This window comes from Seriola dumerili, unplaced genomic scaffold (assembly GCF_002260705.1).
Source record: "Seriola dumerili isolate Sdu_G_001 unplaced genomic scaffold, Sdu_1.0 BDQW01000052.1, whole genome shotgun sequence".
Taxonomy (NCBI): domain Eukaryota; kingdom Metazoa; phylum Chordata; class Actinopteri; order Carangiformes; family Carangidae; genus Seriola; species Seriola dumerili.
Window position 1 is genome coordinate 11,632,762 of NW_019174307.1, and position 25,892 is coordinate 11,658,653.

Below are 25,892 nucleotides of genomic sequence, written 5' to 3' on the forward strand. Positions count from 1 at the left end.
GTCTACTTGCTTTCACACCCACAGTTGCTCAGTTGTGTTAGTTTATTCCACAAATAAGCTGGATGTTCATTTGAAAATGCAGGTTTTGTACAAAGCTAAAGTTGTACCCAATTGCAGCATGTTAAAGGCCCAGAAAAAAACATTTCTCAATCAGCTGCTTACTGTGAGTGATGGTGTCCTACGTGAAGACAGTTGTTTCATATGAGTGAATTTTGTCTGTGCTGTTTTCTCTGAGCTCCTCTCTTTGCTCTGAAGTGGGCAGGGAAGTTAAGTGATATTTGAGTCAGAATCTGATGCCAGTTTTGTGGTTGTTTGCTAATGTTCCCAGGCTACTATCAGTCAAGCCTGATGAAACCACACCCACACAGTTGAGATGAAGCGGGGGTCTATTTCACAAAAACGATTTGGATGGATGACCCTGATGAAGGCCATAACGCGTCGGTCTAATAAAAGTTCTTCTGTTTACTACAAGAGTTGCTGGAGTCTTGACATCACAAAAACAATTTGCCAGCAGGGCATTCGTCCAGATCAAAAATTGTGGCAGTGTCATGTTTCACAAATAAGGTTACTTGCAAATTCCAGATAAATGTGATTCCTACGAGGCTCTTGCATCCTCATGCATAGGTCGCAGTGTTGTTTGTTTTGATCTATTAAAAGTGTCTGCGATAATAGGAAAAGAAATCTTATGGTGTGAATTGCAGCTGGTACGTTGCAAGTTTGCCTAAATTAATTATTTTTGACTGTTGAGCTACCAATGAATCATATACAAGGATTTTATATATATATATTTATATATATAACCTTTTTAAAAAAAAAAAAAAAAAACATTTTTAAAGGAAGAAAAATGAAAGAAAATTGTTGTAATAAGTAAAAACATAACATTCATGAATTACTCAAAACAGTCAGTGTGTACCATGGTTGCAAGAACATGTGCCGCTAAGATGAATCATTTCCTCATGTACATAAAGTGTTGATTTAGTCATGACTATTTAATCTTACAGAGAAATAATTTAGACTTGAAAGAAAGTTTTTTCAAGGCCTTTAATCTTGTTTGCATGAATTTGAACACCCTGAAATATGGTAGATTTTATGTTTTGATGTTTCCGTCAAAGTTTGTGATGGTGTCTGGACACTTCAATATTTACTGGTTATTAGATTATTGAACCTGCTAATTCAACTTTATGATCATCGGAGGATGAAGTTTGTGGTGCGGAGGTTGGACAAAACAATAGAAACACCTGTCAGTATAACCACAGGCTCAAACTGTGAACGACTTTACCAAAGGGAAGCACACAACTGTAAACCGTCACTGACTCAGCACAAAAGTTAACGTGCCTTTTTTTTTTTTTTTTTTTTTTTTTTTTAACTTGGTCTCAGACTCTTCTGTAAACATTGAAGTTACAAAACGTCTTTCCTCCAAGCATTTGCTGCGCTCTGGGTCATGTGACAGTGGTCCGTCGGCAACAGCAGCCACTTCAGGTTGTTATGTGTGTGGTAGCAGCTGCGCCAGTGACGCCGCTTCTTCGTCCTGCAGCCGACACTGATGGCGATGGAGAGTTTGAGACAGTTTGTGGTCGCTCTTTCTGCTGCCGCCGCCGTCGGCTTTGTCTCCATAATATTCGTGCTGAGATGGGTTCTTCACTACAAAGAAGGTTTAGCCTGGGACGGAGGACTGGCCGAGTTCAACTGGCATCCGGTCTTAATAGTCACCGGGTTTATTTTCTTGCAGGGAATAGGTGAGGGAACTCTTTCTTTTCACGAAATATGGTGGTCCAAATGGACTCGGGTGTTGTTTTAAAGAAATGTAAACAACTAAAGGAAATTATTGCTCAAGGCAAAGTTACACAAGACTCGCCTCTCCTAGAATCCCGGGGGAGGTTAATGCTGATGAGGGTGTAATTATAAAAGCGTCGTCCAGCAACTAAACTTCTCCTGAAACTTGTCATTCACAGTGTTAAGTTTCAACTTGGGTCGTACAGTTTAGAGTTTCTACTCAAGTGCTGTACTTAAGTACATTTTTTAGGTACGTGTAGGTACAACGTAGGCTACTTTTTAACTTCTACTCCCCTATATTTGAGAGGGAAATAGTGTACTTTTTACTCCAGTACATTTATGTGACAACTATAGGTAAACAGTTAAATATATGATCAACTTGTAGATTGTGATGCATTATGAGATTAAAGATCATTGCTTGTGTATAACCACCCAGGCGTTTTCAGTTATGTGGCTGTTTAGACCTGCACAGGTTCAAGATGTTCAATGTTGTGCTGGGGTTTACCTATAGGATTACCAAGTACTGATTAGTAAATTTCTTCTGAAACCTAGTTTCTGAAATCTATTTTTTTTTACAAGATGATAACCTGTGTGCACAAAATATTGTCTTGCATGCATAAGATGAAAAAAACAAACAAAGTAGGACCATGATGGCTCCATGATTTAACAAATTGAAAGGGGCCAGTCTGCGCAATGGATACTTGAAGCAAATTTTGCTGGTAATACTTATGTGCTTAAATAAATGACTTGTAAATGAGTACTTTTATATTGTAGTATGTGAACTATGTATGTAGACTTCACATGGTTTAGAGACCTAGAATGTAATTTATAGAAGCACCCATCAATAAAAAAAAGTTTGATATGGTCAAAATTTAACATATGCATGATAGCTGCATTGAGACCTGGTTGATTTATACTGAATGTTGCTCTCTTGCAGCCATCATTGTCTACAGGCTCCCCTGGACCTGGCAGTGCAGCAAACTATTGATGAAGTTCATCCATGCAGGCTTGAACTTAGTGGCCTTCATTTTTGCCGTTATAGCTATGGTGGCAGTTTTTGACTTCCACAATGCTGCCAAAATCCCCAACATGTACAGTCTGCACAGCTGGCTTGGCCTGATGGTTGTGACCCTGTACTGTCTACAGGTAAATAAATTCTTTTTATTTCAAATGATTAATGAAGTAATGGGTAAGGCTCCTGGTTGTGTGGTGCAGTATTGATATCGCTACTAGTAAGAAATAGTACAGAGACAGTTTGCACTACACCTTTACATATAGAGTAGGACAGTATGTCTTACACATGTAATACTGAGATTCTCTTCAAGAATACCAAAACACAAATTGCTTTGTCTCTGCTGGTCGTCTCTAAAATGCTAAGTCATAGTGAATAAGAGTCTTGGTTAGTGCAGTATCTGACAAGTGCATTTTTTCTCTCCTTCAATGAGCAGCTTGTTCTTGGAGTTGGCATGTACTTGATACCAGTTACACCTGTATCCTGGAGAGCAGCGTTCATGCCCCTCCATGTCTACAGTGGTCTTTTACTCTTTAGCAGTGCTATAGCTGTAGCACTCATGGGCATCACAGAGAAGCTGATTTTTGGCCTGTAAGTATTTTTAAAAAAAGAAATAAAGGCTTAGAATACTCTAAAAAATGTGCAATGTTAATTGCTTGTGTAAGAATGAGTTTAATTTTCTTTTTTGTACTTCATGACAAAGGAGCAACCCAAAGTATAAGGACTCACCCCCAGAGGCAATTTTTGTGAACATTCTGGGAGTCCTCCTGGTGGTTTTTGGAGCTCTGATTCTCTGGATTGCCACTCAAACGTCTTGGAAACGCCCCACTGACCAGACCTTGCATACTCTACATTCCAATGGGGGAGGTGAGGACAACACCAAAGTCGGTCCAGCTCTATCTCAGCTGTCTGATGGAGATGATGCTGAGGCCTCTGGGGATGTCAGGAGGAGGAATAACAAATTAGATGATTAGACTGACTGATTACAGAGTAACTGAGTCAGAGTTGGTACTGTCTCCAATGCTGAATGTATGTTCACCCAGTCTACACTGGTCAGAGAAAGTAAAAAATGTGCTTATCTTTCCATACATAAACGTCTTTCTTGCACTTACAAGTATTTTTCTTATTGGTGTTTAGAGCTTATTATTGTTCTCTCTAAGCATTATTGTTGCAAGTGTATGTAAATAATGATGAGCTGCTTTATAAGGAGTTTTTCTATTCTTTTGTATTATGACATCAGGGTTTTTCAAATATGTTCAGAACCTACCTACATTTTACAATAAATATTGGCAATTTCTAACTAATATCACACAGTCCTTGAATGTTTAGTAATATATTAATGATCTAATTATTGCCTGCTGAATAGGGGAATATTCATACAATAGAACTACTACATTAACCATTAGGACTCTGGAATCCTGTTACTGTCTTCTATTAATGGCTTTCAAAATTAATATCATAACATCCACCCACAATATTAACCACTAACTTTCAATACTATATCCAGCCAGTTGTCTTGGCGTTGCTTAAACCAGCCTTTTGAGCTTTTTGAAAGCTCAGAACTCTTTATGCTTGACCTCAGATGGCAGCACCACAGCCACGTAAAAGCTAAATGACCATTTTTGACACTTCTCGGCTTCTGTAGTTGGGTTGGCAAGTTGTTTTGGCTGTGTGTTTGGTGTCAGGTCGAAAACCTGCTTTAAGGTTAGTCATCTGCACATTAAAGTGACTTTAGCTATAGTGCCACACATTTATTACATATTGTATGTATTTGTGGCTGTGTTTGTAGCCCAACTTGTTTTAATCGGAGTGCAGTCAGTGCAGCTGAAAACTAGCCGCTAACAAATAAAGCTAATGCTACATCTCTAGCTATAAGTAATGGGTTGAATGGTGAAAACTACGTTTTCTGTCCCCCCTCGAAACGCTGTTTAACACTATAGATTACATTAAACTATGCGCATTGTTAGGAATTACTAATTAAATATTTTACAACAAGGATGGCAGTCATAACAAGGAAGGCTAACGTTAGCGGCGACCGAGGCCGACTGGATAATAGCGTGTTGTTCTATGAAGCTCCAGCGCGATTGGTCAAATAAAAACATCGTATCAGTGTGAACCGTACTTGTAGTTTGAGAGGGTGCACAACAAGATGATGAGGACCAAAGTGAAGTAACTGAAAGGGGATAGACAAACCCAATGCTAAGCTAACCCGGTGTGATCGGTCGTCCCAACTGTAGGGTGGGGCTCTCTGTTGGCTGGCTGACAATGACTGGTCAGCAGGGCAGTGGTTTTAATACAGCATGTAGCTCAGAAATCAAGTGTCTGTCTCCGAACAGCTAACACAGCTAACTTTAACTCACTCAGCTGCAAAGAAGACGGAAAGCACCATTGGATGCTTAGATAAACTGTTTCATCTGCAAGGTGAATCTGGGTAGATACCCGTGTCCGTTGCTGTGCAAGGTGGTACTGAAGTGGAGAGCATCGTCTGGGGATGGATGTTTTTTAAGACTGCTTTTAAAGCACTGCCTTTATTTCTCTTTGCACCGTATAAATACAGGGAGGCAACTTGATGCTCGGCTTTTGTTAAACACACTTAAGACTTAGAACCAAGAGAGGTTTCAGCTTAAAATACAATATTTCCCAATGTACTCTTTGTATAACGCGAAGATAAACAAAAATATGTTGTTTGTTCACAGCTGTGGCATTATGTCTGACAAGAGTGAGCTGAAAGCAGAGCTTGAAAGGAAGAAGCAACGCTTGGCACAAATCAGAGAGGAAAAGAAAAGGAAGGAGGAGGAGCGCAAAAAGAAAGAGGTATGTGTAAGTCTTTGTAAATGTTTTGAATATACACTGATATTGAAGGCAAAAAGGAATATGGAGAATAAACGCATTCAAAACCATTAATGGCTCAGTGTGAGTGAAAACCGTTCTTCGATTCAAATGCAAATTCTGTCCCTACACTGAAATTCTTGTGAATTTTGGTAGTCCAGATGCAGAAAGAAATCACTGATAGCCACCATTTGCATATGTATCAAATGCAGTTTAGAGCTTAAGAAACCTGGTAAATTATGGTTATGTTGACAGACATATACAGCAAGCACCAAGGCCTTTCAGAAAGACTTCACAGAAAGTTGGTATGTTGATCTTAGAATTAGCAGCATTGTTTTTAAATAAGTAATTTATAGCTGGTTTTTACTTGTTAAACCATCTTGAATGAGATCTAGGTCAGTTATTTAAATTGCATATTGAGATGTGAAGTAATATAAAAATTGCTGATTTTTTTTTTGTTTGACACTCTATATCATGATTGTCTCAAGGATTTCAGATTGGTGCTATTTATATACTGTACGTCTGTGTTGTGTAGACAGTATATTTCATATTGATGATCTAGACTGTCAAAACAAAGTTAGCAAGGGAAATGTTTTTCAGTGATTGTTTTTTGTGTGTTGATTGACAGTAAGTAGAGTGTATGAAAATGCTCAACTTTGGTGTAATGTGATAACAAGAAAACAATACGACTAAAATGAGTGCATGTGTACCATCATGTATTATACACCTGGGTCAATTATTAAGTGTCCATAAGTTGTTTTCCCATAATGTGCCACAATGACCGATAGCACACAGTCTCCTCTCAAGATATGAAAGTAAGCCCTGTCTTCTCTTGATGCCTCAAACTATAGTAACTTTGTGTGCAGACACTAGCAGAAATAATGCCATCAGTTTCTTAAAACCTTTTAACCTGCTGATTTGGTCTGGAAATAGTAGAAACAGTTTACACAGAAGCCTGTTCAAAGGCCAGCCTGTGGGTGTTTTCTTTTTCCATAAATTGATTTTCTATATACAGTGGCAAGAAAAAATAAGTGAACCCTTTTGAAATTACCCCCATTTATGTATAAATTTGTCCTAGAATATGGTCAGATCCTCATCCAAGTTACAGTTATGAACAAAGACACTGTACTTCAACTAATAACACACAAATCATTGTATTGTTCTTGTCTAAATATATTGACAGTAGTTTTCAAACATTCACGGTGTCGGTTGGAAAAAAGTATGCGAACCCCTTGGATACAGGCATTAATAAAAGGGAGGGGGAGTAGAGTAAGGGTGAGTTATCAAACCTGGAGTCCAGTCAATGAAACAAGATTGAAGGTGTGGGTTAGAGCTACTTTGACTTATAAAAACACGTAAACATTTTGAGTTTGATATTCACAAGAAGCATCTACTTATCTGAACCATGCCCACTAAAAAGATATCTCAGAAGACTTACCATCAAGATTTGTTGGTTTGCACAAAGCTGAAAGGGTTACAAAGTCATCTCAGAGTTTAGATATTCATCAGTCCACATTAAGAGAAACTGTCTATAAAAGGAGATGATTTAGTTGTGTGCCTGCTCTCTGTAGAAGTGGGTGTCAAGCTAGGCTTAAAGGAATCATAGGAGCTGGTTAAAATCTCTCTTCATAAGTCTACCATACAGAAATCAAGGTGCATGGAAGCCGCAGCTCCCTGAAAAAACATCGCTGCACCTCTGAAGTTTGCCAAAGAGCACAATGACACTCCACAACGCTACTGGGAAGATGTTTTATGGACTGATGAACTTGTGACTTGAATTGTTACTGAAGAACATGCAGTTCTATCATTCCCAGCATGAAATCATCATATAAAGGTGAACTACGGTCGAGGGAGCATCATGATGGGGCTGTTTTGTTGCCTCTGGGCCTGGACAGCTCACCATCATTGATGGGAAAATGAATTCCCAAGTATATCAAGGTTTATTACAGGATAATGTCAGGGTGGTTGTTAGCCTGTTGAAGCTCAGGAGAAACTAGGTGATGCACAATAACCCCAAACATCGAAGTAAATCTACTACAGAATGACTTCAAACAAAGAAAATCTACTTTTTGGAGTGGTCGAAACAATGGTCCAAAATTCCCCCTGAACATTGTACATGTCTGATCAGCAGCTACTGGAAGCACTTGTTTGAGGTTATTGGTGCCAAAGGAGGTTTGAGGAGTTATTCAATCCAAGGCTTCACTTACTTTTTCCACTAGCAGTCTAATGGCTGTGTTTAATAAAGACACAAAAGATTATAATTGTTTGTGTGATATTAGCTTGTGTTTGTCTACATTTGTGACTTAGATAAAGATCTGATCACATCTTATCACCAATCAATGCAGAAAACAGGGTTCACATACTTTTTCTTGCCGCTATACTCAAAAGTGTTTCTGATGATCAGCTACGTCTTGTTTCACTCTGCATTTTCTATTCTCCGATGCTAGTTAGGTTACATTCTGGCACTGCAATGAATGCAAATTAGTCAGTTAATCAGTCAGAATTTGAGGACAAGCTGAATTCTCTCAGAGCTAGTAATCAGAAAACTCATGTCATCAAAATACATTTTTAGCAAGCTGTTAGTTATAGAAACTATTTTATTTGGTGGTTTTTAAGTTGGCCTCTTATTCACTGTTAGAACATTCGGATATCTTTATTGGAAATGAGTTGATTGAAACAATACAATAATCTGCTCTTTGACAGTCATCTGAGATTCATCATCTCTGTCTGATCATTAAATTCATCGTGTCCTTAAAATGTATTGGTGGATGGGTGCCCAACTGTTAGAGCGTGTACCACATTTAGGCTCAGTCCTTACCGCAGCAGCCATGGGTTCGAGTCCGACCCATAGCCCTTTGCTGCATATCATCCCCTCTCTCTCCCCAACTTTCCTGTCACTCTCACACTGTCCCTATATGAATAAGGCATAAAATATTTATATAAAAAAAAAATTTACAGGTGGATAAAAGTATAGAACAGATGTTGATAACCTGAGGTTCTGTATTGTTGGAGATCATAGCAGTGTGATGTGGATTATTAGAGATTGCATTAATGGATGATGCATTGTTATGCTTCTAGGCGGACCAATTGAAAGATGCTGCACTTCACCAGGATGACTCTGACCTGGAGAAAAAAAGGCGTGACGCTGAGGCCCTGCTACAGAGTATGGGCATAACCCCAGATGCTCCTGCTGGTATGTTTTATATTACCTGTTGATTGATTGATACATACTTAGCTACTTGGATATCTGATTTTAAAATCTATAACCTTATAGACATAAATGACAATTTCATATATCCTGTTTCATATATCCTTTTATATATCTTTTAATTTGTAAAAGGAGTTGCAATGGTTAATTTTCAGTATATCTCACATGCATTATATATTATTTCAGTGTTTTGTCTCTGACTGAGGTTTGGGTTCACTTTCATACTGGGTGAACAGCATAGGAATCGTCCCCCAAAGCAAAACAAAGCAGTAGAAAAATTACATAAAACATACAGATTTTTTATGGCCAAACAGTGGAATGTTTTTTACTGGCCGATAAATATACAACCAAATATTAAATATGATAACTTAAGTACTAAGTAGTAACTTAGGTTAATAATATCTTAATGTGTTTACTTGTCTTTACTTGACTTTACTTTTCTGCCGGCTATAATTGGATTGATTTATACAGCACATTAAAAAGGCACTAATTTTTACACTGTCAATCAGGTGTGAATGCAAACACCAATGCATTGAAGCTGAAAGCTGACATTTTGACCCCATGGTCATTCTCATAAGGTTATATTAATATAACTATGTCATTATAGTCATTTCAGATTAAGACTCCTCAAGTACATTGTATTCAGTGTATTGTCCATTTCACATTTTTATAGGCTGCCACCTAGAGATTTCTTAGTAGAAACTCTGAATAAATTTCATGAAGACAAAACTAGAGAGTGAGACCAAGTAGAGAGTAGAAAAAATGTATTCAATATGTTCTTGCAAGTTTTCACAGCACATTTCTCAGAGGAGCTTGCATTTATAAAATCAGTCTCACTCATGATAATAGCATATTTCACAAAAAATTCCGTAAGAACCTGTACAACACAGGTGAAAGCCCTGATTAAAGAAACAAGTATCTGTAAAATAATGCCAGTATTCAGTGTACTGCATTTAGGTTGCTTTATAGTCTCTGCAGACCTGGGTTTTTGGAGCACTGTCTTGTTGCTAACAGCAGGTGGCAGAAGAGATCCATAAAAAAATCTCTATAGACCTCACACCAAACAAACAAATGCAAACAAGTTTGAAACAGAAGGGATGAAATTTTATATTTTTGTGCATTTCTATCTCTCTTTGTCTCTCTGTTTGACTTTATATTTATGCAATTTATTAGATTTATTCAAGTATTTATTTAATAATGACAAATTCAGTGTAATTGCCTTATTAATGGCTCTTTCCCAATGTGGATTGATCTTGCTGCAGCTTATGTTTGTTTTTTGTATTCAACTTGCTTTGCTACTCATTTCAAAGGTTTACACATATTAAAACAGGCTCAGTAATATTGTAGCTGTCAGGAAATCTCCCTCCAAGATTTGATAACATTTGAGCAATATTTGCAACAACAAAGCTGCCACTGCAGAATGAACGCATTTGTACTCATTTGTGGATAGCTCAGCATCTTTGGATTGTAACAGATTATTATTATCTGTCTCACTGTTTAGTCCCTCCTCCCATGTCTCCAACTGCCAAATCGGCTGGCACACCAAGTGAGGCAGGGAGCCAGGACTCTGATGGAGCCGTGGGACCCAGGTACACACGTGCGCGCGCGCGCACACACACACACACACACACACACACACACACACACACACACCCCTCTCAGCAAATGTTTGTATCACAAAGATTTTCCCCACTTTCAGTGCAGGACTTTACAAGATTCGAAGAAATGCCAAGGTCCTTAAATGCATTGTACCTCACTGATTTTAAATCTCGTCAAACAGCTCTGTTTGTCCTCTTTTTGTGCTCATTTATGCTTTTGCTATCAAGAAAATGTTTTCAGTGTCCTTAACACAGCTTCTCAAGCCACTTAAAATGCAAATGTTGTACAGCAATTTAGTTAAGAAGTATTTTAAAAATGCCTTCCTGAGATTTAGATCTGTTTTTGCTTAGTAAGCTTTGCATCACATTAAACTCCGGATAAAGGTAACGGATATATGTAAAGTCTGATTATAGTAAGAGCAACTGAGCTAAAACTTTTTTACAAAGTCTCATACCATTACAGTGAATGATGACGAGTTTATGCCAACTGAGTGCATGTTTATTTAATTTGTGTGCCATTGAATTAGGACGATCCTAAATTAACAATAAAACAGCAGGCTGCTGTGATGCCTGGGGGACTTCTTAACCCCTAATTAGAGCCCCTTCCCTGGGCTGAAATCCAAGCTCCCCCAGTGTCCCATCAGGCCCAGGGAGCTGTTCCCCCTACGTGTTGACTCATTTCCCTCACCAGCATGGCCATTTCCTACACACATGGAGGTCATGTTTTCTCCCTGAGGGTTCTCTCTCTCTCCTTCCCTCTCTGTCTACACAACACTCAGAGCCTTGTCAGTGACACAGTTCAGGCTGTATCAGCCCTGCAGGCTGCACATTACACCCTGTGTCATCCCACTCAGGGGGCCTGTGTCCATTCATTTTTAGCAGATACATTCTTTCATCTTTTTGTTGTGTTGTGTAGACAGATTCAAGCTTGATTTGACCTGTAAATAAAAAAAAAATCCAGTTTTAAGTGCAATTTGATAACATCCAAGTTTAACAGATTTGTGACCTAAGATCCGATCAGCATGTTGTGTGCCATAAAGCTAACTTTATTTCCTCTCCTCATTTGTGCTTGCCTGTTTCTCTCACTAATGCCGCCTTGTTGCTGTGACACTAACCAGGACTCTGCACTGGGACTCTGACCCGTCCACTCTTCAACTTCACTCTGATTCTGAGCTGGGGTACTGGACACTCTCTTCTCTCCTTTCCTGGTCATTTTCCCTTCTCTCAATCTATGGCATGATTACTTTGTTTTTCAAAGTCATTATTCAGTTAATGCAGTCCAGGAAAAAAACTCAAGTCGTACATGCAAGAGTGGTCAGACAAAACCTTTTAATGAATTCACACTGGTTGTTAAACTAATCTGAAGTCTTTGCCATTCCATGAAACACTCATTTATTTACTTTGATCAGCAAAGAGTCCACTTGCAAGGAGGTGAGAATTGTTTCAAAAGCAGATGAGAAAAGTTATAGTAATAGTATTGTTTTGTCTGTTTCTTTTTTCTTGTTGAATTAATTACTGTTTTGTAGTGATGTTGTGCAAAGTCTGAGTTGTTCTGTACTTTTAGGCGAGGAACGCCAAAACTGGGAATGGCCAAAGTCACACAAGTGGACTTCCCTCCGCGTGAAACTGTGTCCTACACAAAAGAGACCCAGACACCTGCCATGACCCAGCAAAAAGAAGGTGACTCTCACTTAATGTACTGTTGTACAACCTTGGAAAACACAAACAAAAGTTGCGTGTGCAGCTGTGTACAGCTGTGTGCTTGAATATGTCAATGTAACGAGAGCTTTACAAAAAAAGTTGTGGTCCATTAAAATGTATGGCTTCTTTGCTAACAAATGTTGTAATTTGCTGCATGAAGAGTGCACCATTCTTTGACAGGGCTATTGTGGGCTGTACGAGTGTAAAAGTGGGTACCGGAAATGAACAACAAGTGGAAGAGATTTGATTTGACCAGGCACTGAGATGAAAGTAAAGGAAAAATGAGGCCCAGGAAACATAAGAAGTCAGAGCAGAGATTAAATTCAGACAAACTCTGCTCCCCTGAGCCACATATGCAGCTCTACAACCAACCCCGCTTTGGTATAATTAATGAGCGAGATGAGAAAACCAGTGACAGGAAGGAGAAATGCGATTGAAGGGGAAGATATGAAGCGCCATGCATACGACTGCTTACTGCCTCTGAAGCATGTCGATATGTATGTAATTGCTGCACTGAAGCTTTCATGTGGTTGGACAAAGAGAATATTTGGGCTACTACTAATATCCACATGCTGAACACATGTTCTATAAAATATGCAGGATTTGTGGGTGTGCTGCATGTTTGGGGTCGATTTATGTAATGACAGATGGGGAATAACGCGCCTGACTGAAATCCTGATCAGGATTTTTTCCTTATTTTATCATTTCTTTCAAAGAGATATCAGAACTAGTCACAGAACTGACAATACCTCAAATTACAGTTTGTGGAATGAGTCTGTCTTTTTAGCTGTTTTCTCAATTTATTTGCATCAGCTAACACATCTTTTTAAGCATCCTTGAAAGCCTGGTTAGGATTTTAAACAGTGTACTGATTGTTGGTTGCTGTCCGATCAGGTGATGTGTAGAAAATTCTGAGGTGGCATGCAGCGTGAGTAAGATAAAATTGTGTGATTTTGTGGAAAACTATGAGCAGAACTAGTGAAGGATGAAGAGCATCTCTCTGTTCCTTGTCGCTCTTTACTCTGGACTCTACTGGGCATTGTAAAACTGTGTTAAACAACGATGGTTTCTGCCAGCTGTTCAACACGAGGCCCCCTTCCCCTCTCTGCCACTATGTAATCATTTCATCAACTCCCTCGCTTCCCTGTCTTCTCCCTTCACCGAACAGGCACATAACAAAACACACTCAGTGACATTGTGCATTTTCACACCATCACTTCTGGCACTCGATGAGACGGCATCCCCTTCCCAGCTTGCTCCCCTCGGCGCATTTTTGATGTGTGGGGTGGCGTCGGGCCTGTTCTGTGATTGAGCGATTTATCATGTTGTCAAAAGGAGGCAACGGCGCAGCACTCTCAAGGTCAGCAGGCGGTGGCATTAGAGGGAGCGGCGGCCGTGCCCTGGCCGCTGCAAACCGAGGGTTCCCACAGTGTCTGCAAGACACCTCAGAGACAGGAGTGTAAGATTTAAGATTTTTTTTAACATCACCTGCCCTATCGACCCCAAAGAAAGACCCCCTGAACAGTCAAGGAGAATGCATCTTCATTTTTATATTATTTGGTTGTTGGTAATGGCGACAGTAGCGCGTCATTCTACAACCAAAGACGTGCAGGGCTATCATTGTTGCACCTAGAGTGCCCTGAAATCTCATCTCAGATGGCTATGACTGTATGAAGATGACTTCTGTATTGATATTTATTTGCCTATATCTTAAGTTTGTGACTTTTAGATAACATGGTTACATTTTTTTTTTATCTGTATGTAGTTTTTGAAAATTCATTGATATAAGCCATCAGACTGGTAAATGTCTGTGGTGCCGCTACAGTACTCCAACTACACTAGTAGGTAATATGCAGCATCAGTATGCACTCTTCAACAAGAGGCTGTAATTATGGAGTAAGATATTGTTGGAGGTTGAGGGGAGCTGAGGGGTGTGTGTGTGGAGTGGTTGGTCTGGTACGCTGTTTAAAAAGGCTTGTTAGGAATAAGTATGTGGAGCAGTTTAGTAAATCTAATATTTAATTGAATGTGATTGTTTTAATCACTCTGAATTCAGAAGCAGGTTAAAACTTTTAATCACAAAAGCCCTTAATGGCCTTCTTGTTTCAAGTGCCACTTGTAATTGTGGTCAGCTTTTATGCACTTGATGATTAGTACTGTGAAATATCTATTGTATCCCACCGTCATACCGCAGCTAATAATTGTGAACGGAAAGTTTTTATGTATCTCTATTTTTCCCCTCAGTGTATTGTTTCAGTTTATAACCTGGCTTTTGTTTTCACTTCCATTTAACCAGAGGATGAGTACGAGTTTGTATGGTGTCTGAGAGTCCTGGTTTTGGATTTCTGCTTACCATTGGCACGTTTGTGATCTTTAGACCTCAGTGTCATTAGAGATGTGTGTAACCACTGTTGGACAAGCTGAAAACAATAGACTCCTGTTTGACGGATGACTGAACAGTGTTATCATATGGACAAAATCTGACTGCTAATGTCTTCGCTTTTACTTGCCTTGCAGCAGTTTTAAATTTGTTCCAACTGCAGATGCTGGCATTGTACAAGTCACACAATTTTGAAAACGTGTGCTAGAAGTACTTTATTTTAGGAAACAAAGAATGACAGAGCACATGTTTGTGTTGTTGTGTGTTTAAGCTGCTAGAGTTTCGTCTTGTGTGGTTTCATTATTGGCCTTTATATGGCAGAGAAAAACCCTGATGCACATGCCGAAGTCAGACCCGTGGTCTATCAGGACATATAGAAAGTGGAACACACCTGCAGCGGAGAGCAAAGGTCATTTAGTTTTATAGTTGTACATCACTGGCCGCATGCTGGGTTTGCATTAATATATTGTCCATTGACTAAGACCTGTGATTACTCTCCCCTCCCCCCCTCCTGACCGGCTCCCCCCTAGAAAAGCTTTTATTTCTTAAGTGGTACAAAAGCCATAATTGGGCCTGCTTTGAGAGGAGGTGTCAGTGTATGGGACATCGGTGATTCGGGTGAATTCTGTTAAATGCAACCCCCCCCTCCCCCCCCCTGTCTCTTTTTCCTCCATCACCCACCCTCGCTAGGCGCTACTGCCCCCCTACACATCCCCAGCGGGGTCACCAGGATCACTAGCTTTTCTCCAAATGGCCATTTTGGCTGGCAGGTGCATTATACCCTTTATTTTCAGATTGTCTATCCGCTCCTAATGCCTGGCAGGTTGATTGCTCTGGCTGCCTCACCACGGAAAGGGCTGACGAGCACGGCCGGGACTAGCTGAAAGACAGTGATTACTGTTTTCCTTTAAGCCTGATTGAGGCCCTTGAAAGGAAAGATTTTAACCTTCTCCTGTTGGTTGCAGAGTATGGCCGTACATTGAAATGGCTTGTGTCATCAACCCAGTTCTGTAAACTCATCAGTGCACCCAATAACCTTCTTCCCCAAACCTCCATCTGAGAAAGGGGATAAATCACTTTATGGACAAAGTGACAGATGACATTATCATTTAGATTATCTCAGTAGGAAGGAAATTCTGGCATGTGGTGCTGTCATCCTAGATTAACTATAAGGTTCATATCAAGATAAATGCCTGCAGGAACCAGACGAGTATTTCCCCTCTCCTCATGAATCTGTTTTGTCCTGCTTTTGCTACTATTTTTTACATTGAAAGCATAAGCTATATACTGTCTCTAAGAGATGTGTTTTGAAAAAGCATGTTCATCTCCTTTGAGGTAGAACCGGTGTGCAGTTTGCCAGCTGGTCTGGCCTGTATTTTGTTGTACATTCTCTGAGGTTGAATAGGAGTTGCAGGACCTCCTGCTAGGATGGTAATTGCATAGGCTTGCCGTTCAGGGAGAAGCTTGTCTCGGGGCAATCAGGCGGAAAACCTCTGTGCCATCCCCATGCCACCTCTGAAGAGCACAAGACAATCCCAGCATCACCATCTGCTTTTGCACCATGCCGTCATCTGGCCAGACCAATAGGACGGGCCTGGGCAGCTGCTCCACACCCTCTGCCCCGCTGCCCTGTGGCCTAGAAGGGGGCAACCTGCTACTGGGACACAGAGGAAACAGCTACACTGACAACTCAACTCTCTATTGAATGGTTTGAGTCTCATTAACAGTTGGGAAAGACAGGGGTCCCTATGACAACAAGACACCCGCTGCGCTGTGTCCCTTTAACACAAATGACAAACTTCCCTGCTTTAGAGCAGCAGGTTCTTTTTGAAAGGCGACATTGTGCTGACAAACCAAACAAATGCAAGGCAGAGATACAAAATCCGTCTATTGCCATGCCCATAATCACTGGGTGAAGCTTTTATTGAAAAAAGAAAATAATAGAGATGGAAGATGTAGTGACCAAAAAATGTATGAAACGTCTGTATGGAGGCATGATCATCTGTTTGGGGAAGTTGTTATTTTGAATTTGGTTTTAATCTCTGCTTATGTCTGAGATTTTGACAACACTGATATCATAAACCAAATGAGTTACACAATAATATGTTGATTGAGAGATTCAGTTTATACAACATAGCTCAGTGTATTTTCCAGTGTTTAACAGGGTTCACTTTTTGATCCACAGAGGAAGAAGAAGAGGAAGAAATCGCTCCTCCTCAACCAGTAGCCGAGACTCCGACTGAGAAACCGGACCAGAATGAGGAGGAGGAAGGTACTTCACCACCAGTGACCATTTATAATTGACATACTCGGCTGAAATTGTGCCCCTTCACTTCTTGTAGGAATTTTACAATTTCACATATAATAGTTGATTCACAGTACAAAGAGGTTTCTGTTCCTGTAAAGCAGCGAATCACATATCATAATGACCATGAGCAGCAGAAATCTTCACTACATTTCACTGTTTTTTTTTTTTTTTTTTTCTCTGTATAGCACCCCCCCATGAGCTAACAGAGGAGGAAAAACTCCAGATCCTGCACTCAGAGGAGTTTGTGAATTTCTTTGACCACAGCACTCGCATTATTGAGCGGGCTCTATCAGAGCATGTGGACCTCTTCTTTGACTACAGTGGCCGTGACCTGGAGGAGAAGGAGGGGTAATAATTGGACAGCTAGTGTTGTTAAAGAACTTGTAATTGGTTTTTGAAGAAGTGTTTTTATTGATTTGCGGTGCTTTGTTTTTCCCCAGTGAAATCCAGGCTGGAGCAAAGCTCTCCCTCAACAGGCAGTTCATGGATGAGCGCTGGTCCAAACATCGTGTCGTCACCTGCCTCGACTGGTCCCCCCAGGTAATTTTCTTTTTACCGCTCTTTCATAATTAAACACAAAACACTTTTAAGAAAAAATATGTCAATTTTAACAATGAATTTATTGTTTTTTTGTGCTAAAATGGAAGTAGTTGCTAAATGGCTGTTAAAACAACTTAGACTTGTGCAGCCATAATGCTTTATGATTACATAGCTTGAGTTTGACAGCATTTACTTTTAGCCACAAGTCCCTCAGGAAAAAGTAAGTTATGTCCCACACAAATTGTCACTTAGTTAGAGGCCATAATGATTTGTTTCCTCTGGTGTCCAAGGTCATTTAATGCATCATTCTGCAATGACTTTTGACAGTGATTGAACACCAGCCCTTTGTTCACAGTACTCACTTGCTCAGAGCGATATCCAAACCCTGGTTATTTGAAATTATGTATTCAGACTGTAAATCTCAGATCAAGCATTAGAAGTATCAGGATGTAATCAAATCATTACCCTCTGCTAGTCTTTCTGTATTCATTCTCTGCACTTCAGTCAGCTTAAATTTTAAAAGATTCTCAATGAGCTGCTGGTTTTAGTGTACTGTGGTGTTTTCCTGAGCGCTTTCAGGAATGTAAGTTTTGGTTAAAATTATTAAAGGAAATCAAAATGTAATTTACCAAAGTTTTTAGGGTGTTGGGCGACTTAAACAAGCCATAAATCTTGAGGAAAGATTTACTCAGTCTTTAAGGCATTCAGCAGCAAACGAGGCTTGTCCACATGGAGCCCAGCCTGGGGGGCATGTCTGCCTCCCCCTGACATTCATTTGGGCTGATTTTTCTTTCTTTTTTTTTCTTTTTTTTTTCTTCTGTCACCAGTATCCTGAACTCCTGGTTGCCTCATACAACAACAACGAGGACGCTCCTCACGAGCCAGATGGGGTAGCGTTAGTCTGGAACATGAAGTACAAGAAGGCAACACCGGAGTACGTCTTCCATTGTCAGGTACCTAAAGCAACGCTTCTCCGCTTCTTCCTCCCGCTCCTCCCTTCGTCCTCACGGTCGGCTTCTTCCATGACACACGTGGAGCACCACCAACCAACCCCTGTTTGCTCACCCTCTCTCCTCCCTCCTAAGCCCCCCCCCACCCCTCACCCCTCCTGCATTCGTCCACATTGTGAGTTCACCGTGCTGGCATCCACCTTCACCACATCTATCCACAAACACATGTTCATGAGGCGCCGGAGAAGACCTGTGGTGCAGGAGTTGAATGGAATCCGAGCACTGCAGCAGGATTAAGTGTGTGGGGCAGGGCTAGTTATCATGTGCATCTAAACAAGGGCCCTGTGTTCAGACGAGCTAGCAGGGAGAGCAGCAGAGCTCCTCCATTCTGCCCAGCCTTATTATAATGCCTACCCTGAGGCTCCTTCAGCAAGACAAGCTGAGTAGAACCACATGTTGTTGCCTCCAGAGCGGATGTAGATGCAGGCGTACTGCTCAGATGAATAAAACTGAACAGAAGTGTGAAGGTAATTTTCTTCGTGCCTCCAAGTCGGGTCGAAATGAAAGTTTCCTCCACAAGGCTTCACAATTTCTGTTAAAAAAAAAAAAAAAATCCCTTAAGACAAAATATTGAGTTAAGATTGTGGTAGGTAGAGCAGCGAGGCCATGTAGGCACATGAAAACCAGTAATAAAATTCATGAATCAAGTCATAATCCAAAAATTAATAATGAATCCTGTTGACCTGTTGATTTGGGAAAGAGCGAACATGCACAGATGCACGCATGAACAGTTCTTTAACTTTTGAGATGAAGCAGGAGAACAACAGATTCAACTTGATGTTTTCCATATTTTGATTACTGGCAACTTTAAAGATTTCAAGTGTTGCTGATATAAAGCTTTGCAGTATTTTGCAGCCAGTTTGCCAGACAGTGATTTAATACAGTTCTGCCTTGTGGTCAGTTACCTCAGTGGAAAATAGAGTTATTATTACCTCTGCTAAGGAGGTTATGTTTTTATCCATGTTTGTTTGTTTGTCAGCAGGATAACACAAAAAGTACTGAACTGATTTGTACTGAACTTGGTAGAAGGATGGGTCATGGACCAAGGAAGAGCTCATTGATTTTTGGGACAGATCCAGATCATTAACTATGAATTTGAATTTTTTTCTCCTAAGTGTGGTGTAAGTTGTTTGACGTTGGCCTTGGTGGAGATTTGCGCTCTGAGTGCCTTTCTTGTCTTAGAATATTGGATTATTATCACTGATGCATTCATGTGTAAGCAGCATCTGGTCTTGAAACTAATTAACTGTTTTTGGGGGCGCCACAGTGGCTCACCTGGTGGAGCGCGTGCCACATGGGGGGCGGGGGCTTGGTCCTGACCGCAGCGGCCCAGGCTCAGATCCAACCCGTGGCCCTTTGCTGCATGTCATCCCCTCGCTCTCTCTCTCGCTGACTTTTCTGTCTCTCTCAGTGCGGCTGTCAAAACAAAGGCAAAAAAGGGCCAAAAAAATAACAAAACAAAACACTATTCTGGGGGAATTTAATGTACTATATAAAAATTCATATTCATTATAGATTTTCAAAACTGTAAACTGAAGAATAACTACAAAGGGACCGCTGAAAAGACATTCAAAAAACGTCTTAAGTCAACAGTGAAATGACGCTCAAAATAGGTTCAAAACTGGAAGATTTTCGCAACTATTTAGACCATATATCACTGGGTTTTGCAATACTGCCTTTCAACTAAGAAATTTGGATCTGCTGTCTTTTTAACTCTCCAAAATGATCATCCATCCATTGTAGTGGGAACAGGTTAACCAAGGCAGCCCAGACATCCCTCTCCCCAGCAACATTTTCCAGCTCCTCCTGGGGGATCCTGCAGTGTTCCCAGACCAGATGAGATGTATAATCTCTCCAGTGTGTTCTGGGTCTGCCCTGGGGTGCCCAGGAGGCTTTCTAATCAGATGCCCAAACCACCACAGCTGGCTCCTTCTGACGTGAAGGAGCAGCGGCTCTACTCCAAAATCCCTCAGACAGTCAGAGCTCCTTAACCTGCCCAGCCAGCCTGCAGAGGAAATTCATTTCATCCGCTTGCAGCCACAATCTCATTCTTTCAGTCACTACCCAGAGTTCATGACCATAGGTGAAGGTCATCAACTGATAAACTGATAGCTTTTCCTTACGGCGCTGCTCCCTCTTCACCTTGTAAAAGTGGCCATGATGTATTTTTTTTTTTTTTTTTTTTTTTTTACACAAAATACATAAATATCATGATGAACTTTGTATAATGTCAAAAGAATTTAAAAGACTGAGAGATTTTTTAAGCCATACTGACCAGCTCTGTCACACAGGATTGAGCTTTGTTCTTGAAGATAGACATGTGTAACATGAGCATAGATACATTTTGTTTGATTGGACCTGGCGTGACGGCACATGACTCGAGACTTGTCACCAGACTGTGTCACTGCAAATATATACTTTTTCATTACCAGAGAAAATAAATGTTGCCTATCCCTTTCTCCACTTTTTCCTCTTTCTGACAGTCTGCTGTTATGTCGGCTGCGTTTGCCAAGTTCCACCCTAACGTTGTGGTGGGGGGCACATATTCAGGGCAGATCGTACTGTGGGACAACAGGAGCAACAAGAGAACCCCGGTGCAGAGGACACCCCTGTCTGCAGCAGCACATACGGTACAGTAAACAACTGACAGTGGAATCGCACTTAATTTAAATGCAGCAGAAAAATAAAATTTCTCCCCCCTTCTCTTTGCAGCACCCAGTTTACTGTGTGAATGTGGTTGGCACCCAAAACGCCCACAACTTGATTAGCATCTCCACTGATGGAAAGATGTGTTCCTGGAGTCTTGACATGCTTTCACAGCCACAGGTAACATGTATACTCTTTGTGTGTGGGTTTTTTTATTCATGGTTGGTCAGAGGAGTATTTCTGAATGATATAAACAACTTAGGATTAAAGATTTCACCATAAAGTTTAATTGCTATGTTAATTATTTGTCACGTTTTAAAGAGCGGAGCTTAGTTTTTACATTTTGTGTACTTTCTGTCTCTTCACTTTCACATTCCACACACTTCCTGTCCCTTCCCGTTCATGCTAAATGTCAAACATTTTGGCTGAACTCCTTCGTTTTAGCATTCCAGTTTGGTATTTCCCCCGGTTTTACCCTCATTTCTTCTACAACTCATTTTTCACTTTCAAGGAAATTAACTTTGCTAGCTGTGTCATTTCATCCGTGCTGCCAAGACCTTGATGTCAGACGTCAATTTTTTATAAAGTGCTAGTTGAATTTAGATTATGCATTAATAAACTGTCAAGTGATTTTTATAGGTTGTGCTTGGCAGAGTGTGTGTTAACATAAAGCCTGAGCAGGGAGCTTGTTATGGATGTTGTTCCATGTTCCCTCCCCTCCACAGGACAGCATGGAGCTGGTGTTCAAGCAGTCCAAAGCTGTAGCTGTCACCTCCATGTCTTTCCCTCTCGGAGATGTCAACAATTTCGTGGTGGGCAGTGAGGACGGCTCTGTCTACATGTCGTGTCGTCATGGAAGGTGCGTTCATAAGCAACCGCGGTCCCCAGTGTCCCTCCCGAAGACCGCCAGGAAACTAAGGCGTCTTGTTAGGCCCACCTAGGACCATGTGTCAAATAAATATAGCCCACTCACTTCCCTGTGCAACGCAAATCCAACACTTGATCTCCTGCTGTTTGAGGTTTCACTCCTGCCCAGTCATCCTGTTTTTCTTTTCCACTTGTCAGTTGTGTTTGTAAAGGTCGTTCAACATAAACAGGGCACACATGCAGGGGAAACAAATCATTTTTTCCCTGTCCTTTTTTTTTCTTTTTTTTTTCTTTCGAGTATGTGTCTCTGGGTGAGAGAGTTTGTTTACAGTCGGTCGTCCCGGGGAGAATTAAAACTGCAGTTCATCCCACAATGTTCTCATTTAAGAGACTGGAGCTCCTCTCACAGTGGATAGTCCTCAGCAGTGAAATGTGGCTTAAATCAGAGCTGCCACTGAGTAGCGTGTTAGCTCCATACTAAATGTCCTGCAGTATGCCCAGAGACCACAGAGAGGGGATAGCTGCTAGGTTTCGCACAGCAGAATCACCTCTGTAATTGGGGGAATAATTTTCCACCTCATTTACAATGGTATGATACTCTCATCGCAGTTAATAATGCATAAGCATCACTCATGCTGAGTATTTACCTCTCTTCGTTAATTATCAGAGCCTCAGTTGGTAACAGCTCTGCAACATGTGGTTGAGGGGTTACAGGCTCTTTTGCCACCCTGCTGGTAATCACATGATATAAGTAAATGATTAATGTGAATACATCCAGCAGAGGTCCGTCAGTGCCTGTTGCTTTCTTTCATACTTAATGTAATGGCCAGATGATTAAAAAGCACAAGTACAAACTGTTATTCTTTTGAATTTTCATTGTGTTTCCTTCATGCCATGTACATAAATGCATATTCAAACATCATTACAACTGAAGGTCATTACTCAACATCTGCTGCTTTTAAAAATGAAATTTGTCATGCTCATTGTAATCTGTCAGTACGTTTGCTCTGACCCCCCCCCTTCATCTGTGTGCTCCACAGCAAAGCGGGCATTAGTGAGATGTTTGAGGGCCATCACGGGCCCATCACAGGGATCAACTGCCACACAGCTGCAGGGCCCCTGGACTTCTCCCACCTTTTTGTTACCTCCTCTTTCGACTGGACTGTTAAGCTGTGGAGCACCAAGGTACGAGCGAGATCTAAGGCACAATGAGATTTGAGCGAAGTTAATTTTGTCTGGTTGAAAAGACCCCTCTGTGTGTAGCAAAAGTTCAGGACAATAATGTTTTTGTTTATTTGCCTGTCACATACTTCAGTTAAAAGTATATTGATTAAACTGTGAGTCAGAAGTCCTGACAACCAAAAGAGTAACTGTAATGAATCCTGTTTACCCAAAAGTAATGTCTCTAATTTTACAAGGCTAAATAATGTGAGCAACTCTATGAGACCGTGATTCTCGTTGTAAAGAAAACCAACTTGAAACACAGATAAAAGTTCAGGTTCAAAGTTTGTTTTTATCCTTCGCAGTTGTAAAAAAAAAAAAAAAAAAAAGATGGTTTCAAGATAAGCATACTTAAGTGTTATCAGTGGTAATTATGCCCTCATTGTATGAACAGTACATGACATTGGTTTATGCAACACCACTACAACTAATATTACTAGATAACAGATTAAAGAGTGCTGAACACTTATCCATCGTTTCCTTGCACCTTAAACCAAAGAGAGAGGAGAGAAATCAGGACACAATTAGGGAAACTGATCACGGATGTATATCACACAGATATACTGTTTGAATATTAGCTTATAGATATTCAAGCTCATACTGCCTCACGCTGCCTGTACTCCATTTAAGCAGGTTTACACTCCCTTTCTGCTGTGGACCACAGCCACTGGTAACATGCTAACGTTCAGCAGTGTTAAAACCATGTTTATTATCTTAGTTTAGCAATGGCTAACACAGCCACTAATGGGAAGGCCACTAGTTTTGCTTGTATTTAGTCATGAAGCTAAATATCTGACAAATATACAATACGTCCAGTGTGCAACAGGAATTATTTGCCAATCCATTAAATATTTTTGAGACACTCTGGACCAAAGTGGTGGATCCATTAACTGACCAACCTTAGAGCCTCGTGACTAATGTGTCTAAAGCAAAGGAACATTGACAGGGATGACGAAACAGTGTTGTTAAAAATACAAAATAAACATCAAATTTTGTATTCATTTAGCACGTTTGAGCATGTTTATATAACACATGGTGGTACCTATGTATGAATTGATACACATATAGGCACCTGTGTAGCAACAACTGAATTCTTTTTAAATACAATGATTAAAATAATGTCTCTTTTAATCTGCAGAACAATAAGCCCCTGTACTCATTTGAAGATAACTCGGATTACGTGTATGATGTCATGTGGTCTCCGACTCACCCCGCTCTGTTTGCTTGTGTGGATGGAGTTGGACATCTGGACCTGTGGAACCTCAACAATGACACTGAGGTGACGTAGTTTACTTAAAAGCATGCATGTTTTCTGTGACCCCTTAAAAGGAAACAAGAATTTTGTGCATCTAGTAAGAGAGGCACACTCAAATCTTAATTACAGATGATGCACTTAAGAGGTAGCAGAGCATGTTCCCACTCCTCTGATTGTTTCTCTACCGTGTTATTGTTTTAGGTCCCCACTGCCAGCGTCACAGTAGAGGGTAACCCAGCCCTCAACAGGGTCAGATGGGCTCATTCTGGCAGAGAAATTGCTGTGGGAGACTCTGATGGACGAGTTCTTGTGTATGATGTGGGAGAGGTGAGTAGGCATGACTCTGCTTTTTACCACTCATTTTCTGATTGATCTGTTCTGTCACTTAGGTGTGTTGTTGCAGATGTGATTCAGCCTCGTACCTGCTATAATTTCTCCTTTAGTGATTGATTGCACAACTATGGGCAGTTCACCTTACTGAGATTTTTTAAGAAGATCTTAAGGATTTAACAAAAAATACAAATGTGTACACTTTATGTGTGATCTCAGAAGACTGTTTAAAATTTGAGTCATGCCTCTGTTTTGCCCCACAGCAAATTGCGGTTCCACGAAACGACGAGTGGACCCGTTTTGTCCGCACACTGGCAGAGATCAATGAGAACAGGGATGATGCAGAAGAGCTGGCAGCTCAGCGTCTTTCTGCCTGATCTAGTCGCCATGGACACAACGTTTAAGGGACCAGTGGCGTGCTCATTAGTATCAGCCCCATTTTGATTGGAGGGAAATGGACATCTTTTGATTTCTTACACTTTCTTATTTGGACAACTCTTCCTTCTCAGTTAGCTGGACCGTCACCAGTCTTCCTTGGAATAACACAAGTAACAGGGCTATCAACCTCAGACACTAACATGAAGCCATGTTCACTAACACAACAACATCGTCCTTTTGTCAACCAGATGCCTTAAAGTTTCATTTTAATTTTGACTGTAAAAATCCTTACCTGTCTTTATTTACAGCATGTTAACATGAGCCTTAATTTTGAGTTAAGTATCTCAAGCCAAATATTGTACGTGCTCCAGTCCACATATTCACGAGAAGCACTCATAGCTGTTCTCCTTTTCCACCAAAGTTGAACTGAAGCAATCACATCTTTAAACATCCAGGGAATGTAAACATTTCAAGCTGTAGCCCATGTTGTCGTCTCTCTTCCTTTAGACTTGATGACACAAATAATCACTTGTTTGTATAATACTGAAATGTCCAAAATCCAAATGTCTTTCTACTTCTATATTGTTCTATAGTACACCAGTCTCCACTTAATCAGTGCAGCTGGTCAAACTTCAGATAGTTGGAATATCCTCTATGCTGTAACTGCTCAGTGATTTCCAGATCTGTCATGTATGTTGATAGGATCTGAACAGAGATGGTTTGTTTCCTGAAGAATCTCAAAGCTCTGTCAAATGTGAGAATGTACTTTTCACACAGTAGAAACAAACAGTTTGAATGATTTATTTCAATAAAATACAATAAATACATTTAAATTA

The 25,892-nt window shown here is 40.5% G+C and overlaps 2 protein-coding genes across 6 annotated transcripts; both read left to right on the forward strand.

Annotated features, from left to right (window-relative positions):
- Positions 1-1,450: 1,450 nt before the first annotated feature.
- Positions 1,451-5,567, forward strand: LOC111218616 (cytochrome b reductase 1). 2 transcript variants are annotated; one of them, XM_022740998.1, is made up of 5 exons: positions 1,451-1,736; positions 2,711-2,919; positions 3,222-3,376; positions 3,489-3,652; positions 5,482-5,567. In XM_022740998.1, the coding sequence occupies exons 1-5, from the start codon at positions 1,544-1,546 to the stop codon at positions 5,511-5,513; spliced, it is 753 nt and encodes a 250-aa protein (XP_022596719.1). In that variant the 5' UTR covers positions 1,451-1,543; the 3' UTR covers positions 5,514-5,567. The 2 variants fall into 2 exon arrangements, with proteins under 2 accessions (XP_022596719.1, XP_022596718.1); XM_022740997.1 differs by lacking the exon at positions 5,482-5,567 and having other exon boundaries at positions 3,489-4,071.
- Positions 3,568-25,892, forward strand: LOC111218614 (cytoplasmic dynein 1 intermediate chain 2-like). Of its 4 annotated transcripts, none has more exons than XM_022740994.1 (17): positions 3,568-3,652; positions 5,482-5,599; positions 8,693-8,807; positions 10,324-10,411; positions 11,539-11,628; positions 11,985-12,100; positions 16,687-16,773; positions 16,995-17,157; positions 17,250-17,349; positions 18,177-18,302; positions 20,843-20,989; positions 21,072-21,185; positions 21,731-21,864; positions 22,913-23,057; positions 24,232-24,372; positions 24,550-24,675; positions 24,942-25,892. In XM_022740994.1, the coding sequence occupies exons 2-17, from the start codon at positions 5,492-5,494 to the stop codon at positions 25,053-25,055; spliced, it is 1,914 nt and encodes a 637-aa protein (XP_022596715.1). In that variant the 5' UTR covers positions 3,568-3,652; positions 5,482-5,491; the 3' UTR covers positions 25,056-25,892. The 4 variants fall into 4 exon arrangements, with proteins under 4 accessions (XP_022596715.1, XP_022596714.1, XP_022596716.1 ...); XM_022740993.1 differs by lacking the exon at positions 3,568-3,652 and adding an exon at positions 4,405-4,489; XM_022740995.1 differs by lacking the exon at positions 3,568-3,652 and adding an exon at positions 4,405-4,489 and having other exon boundaries at positions 11,539-11,598.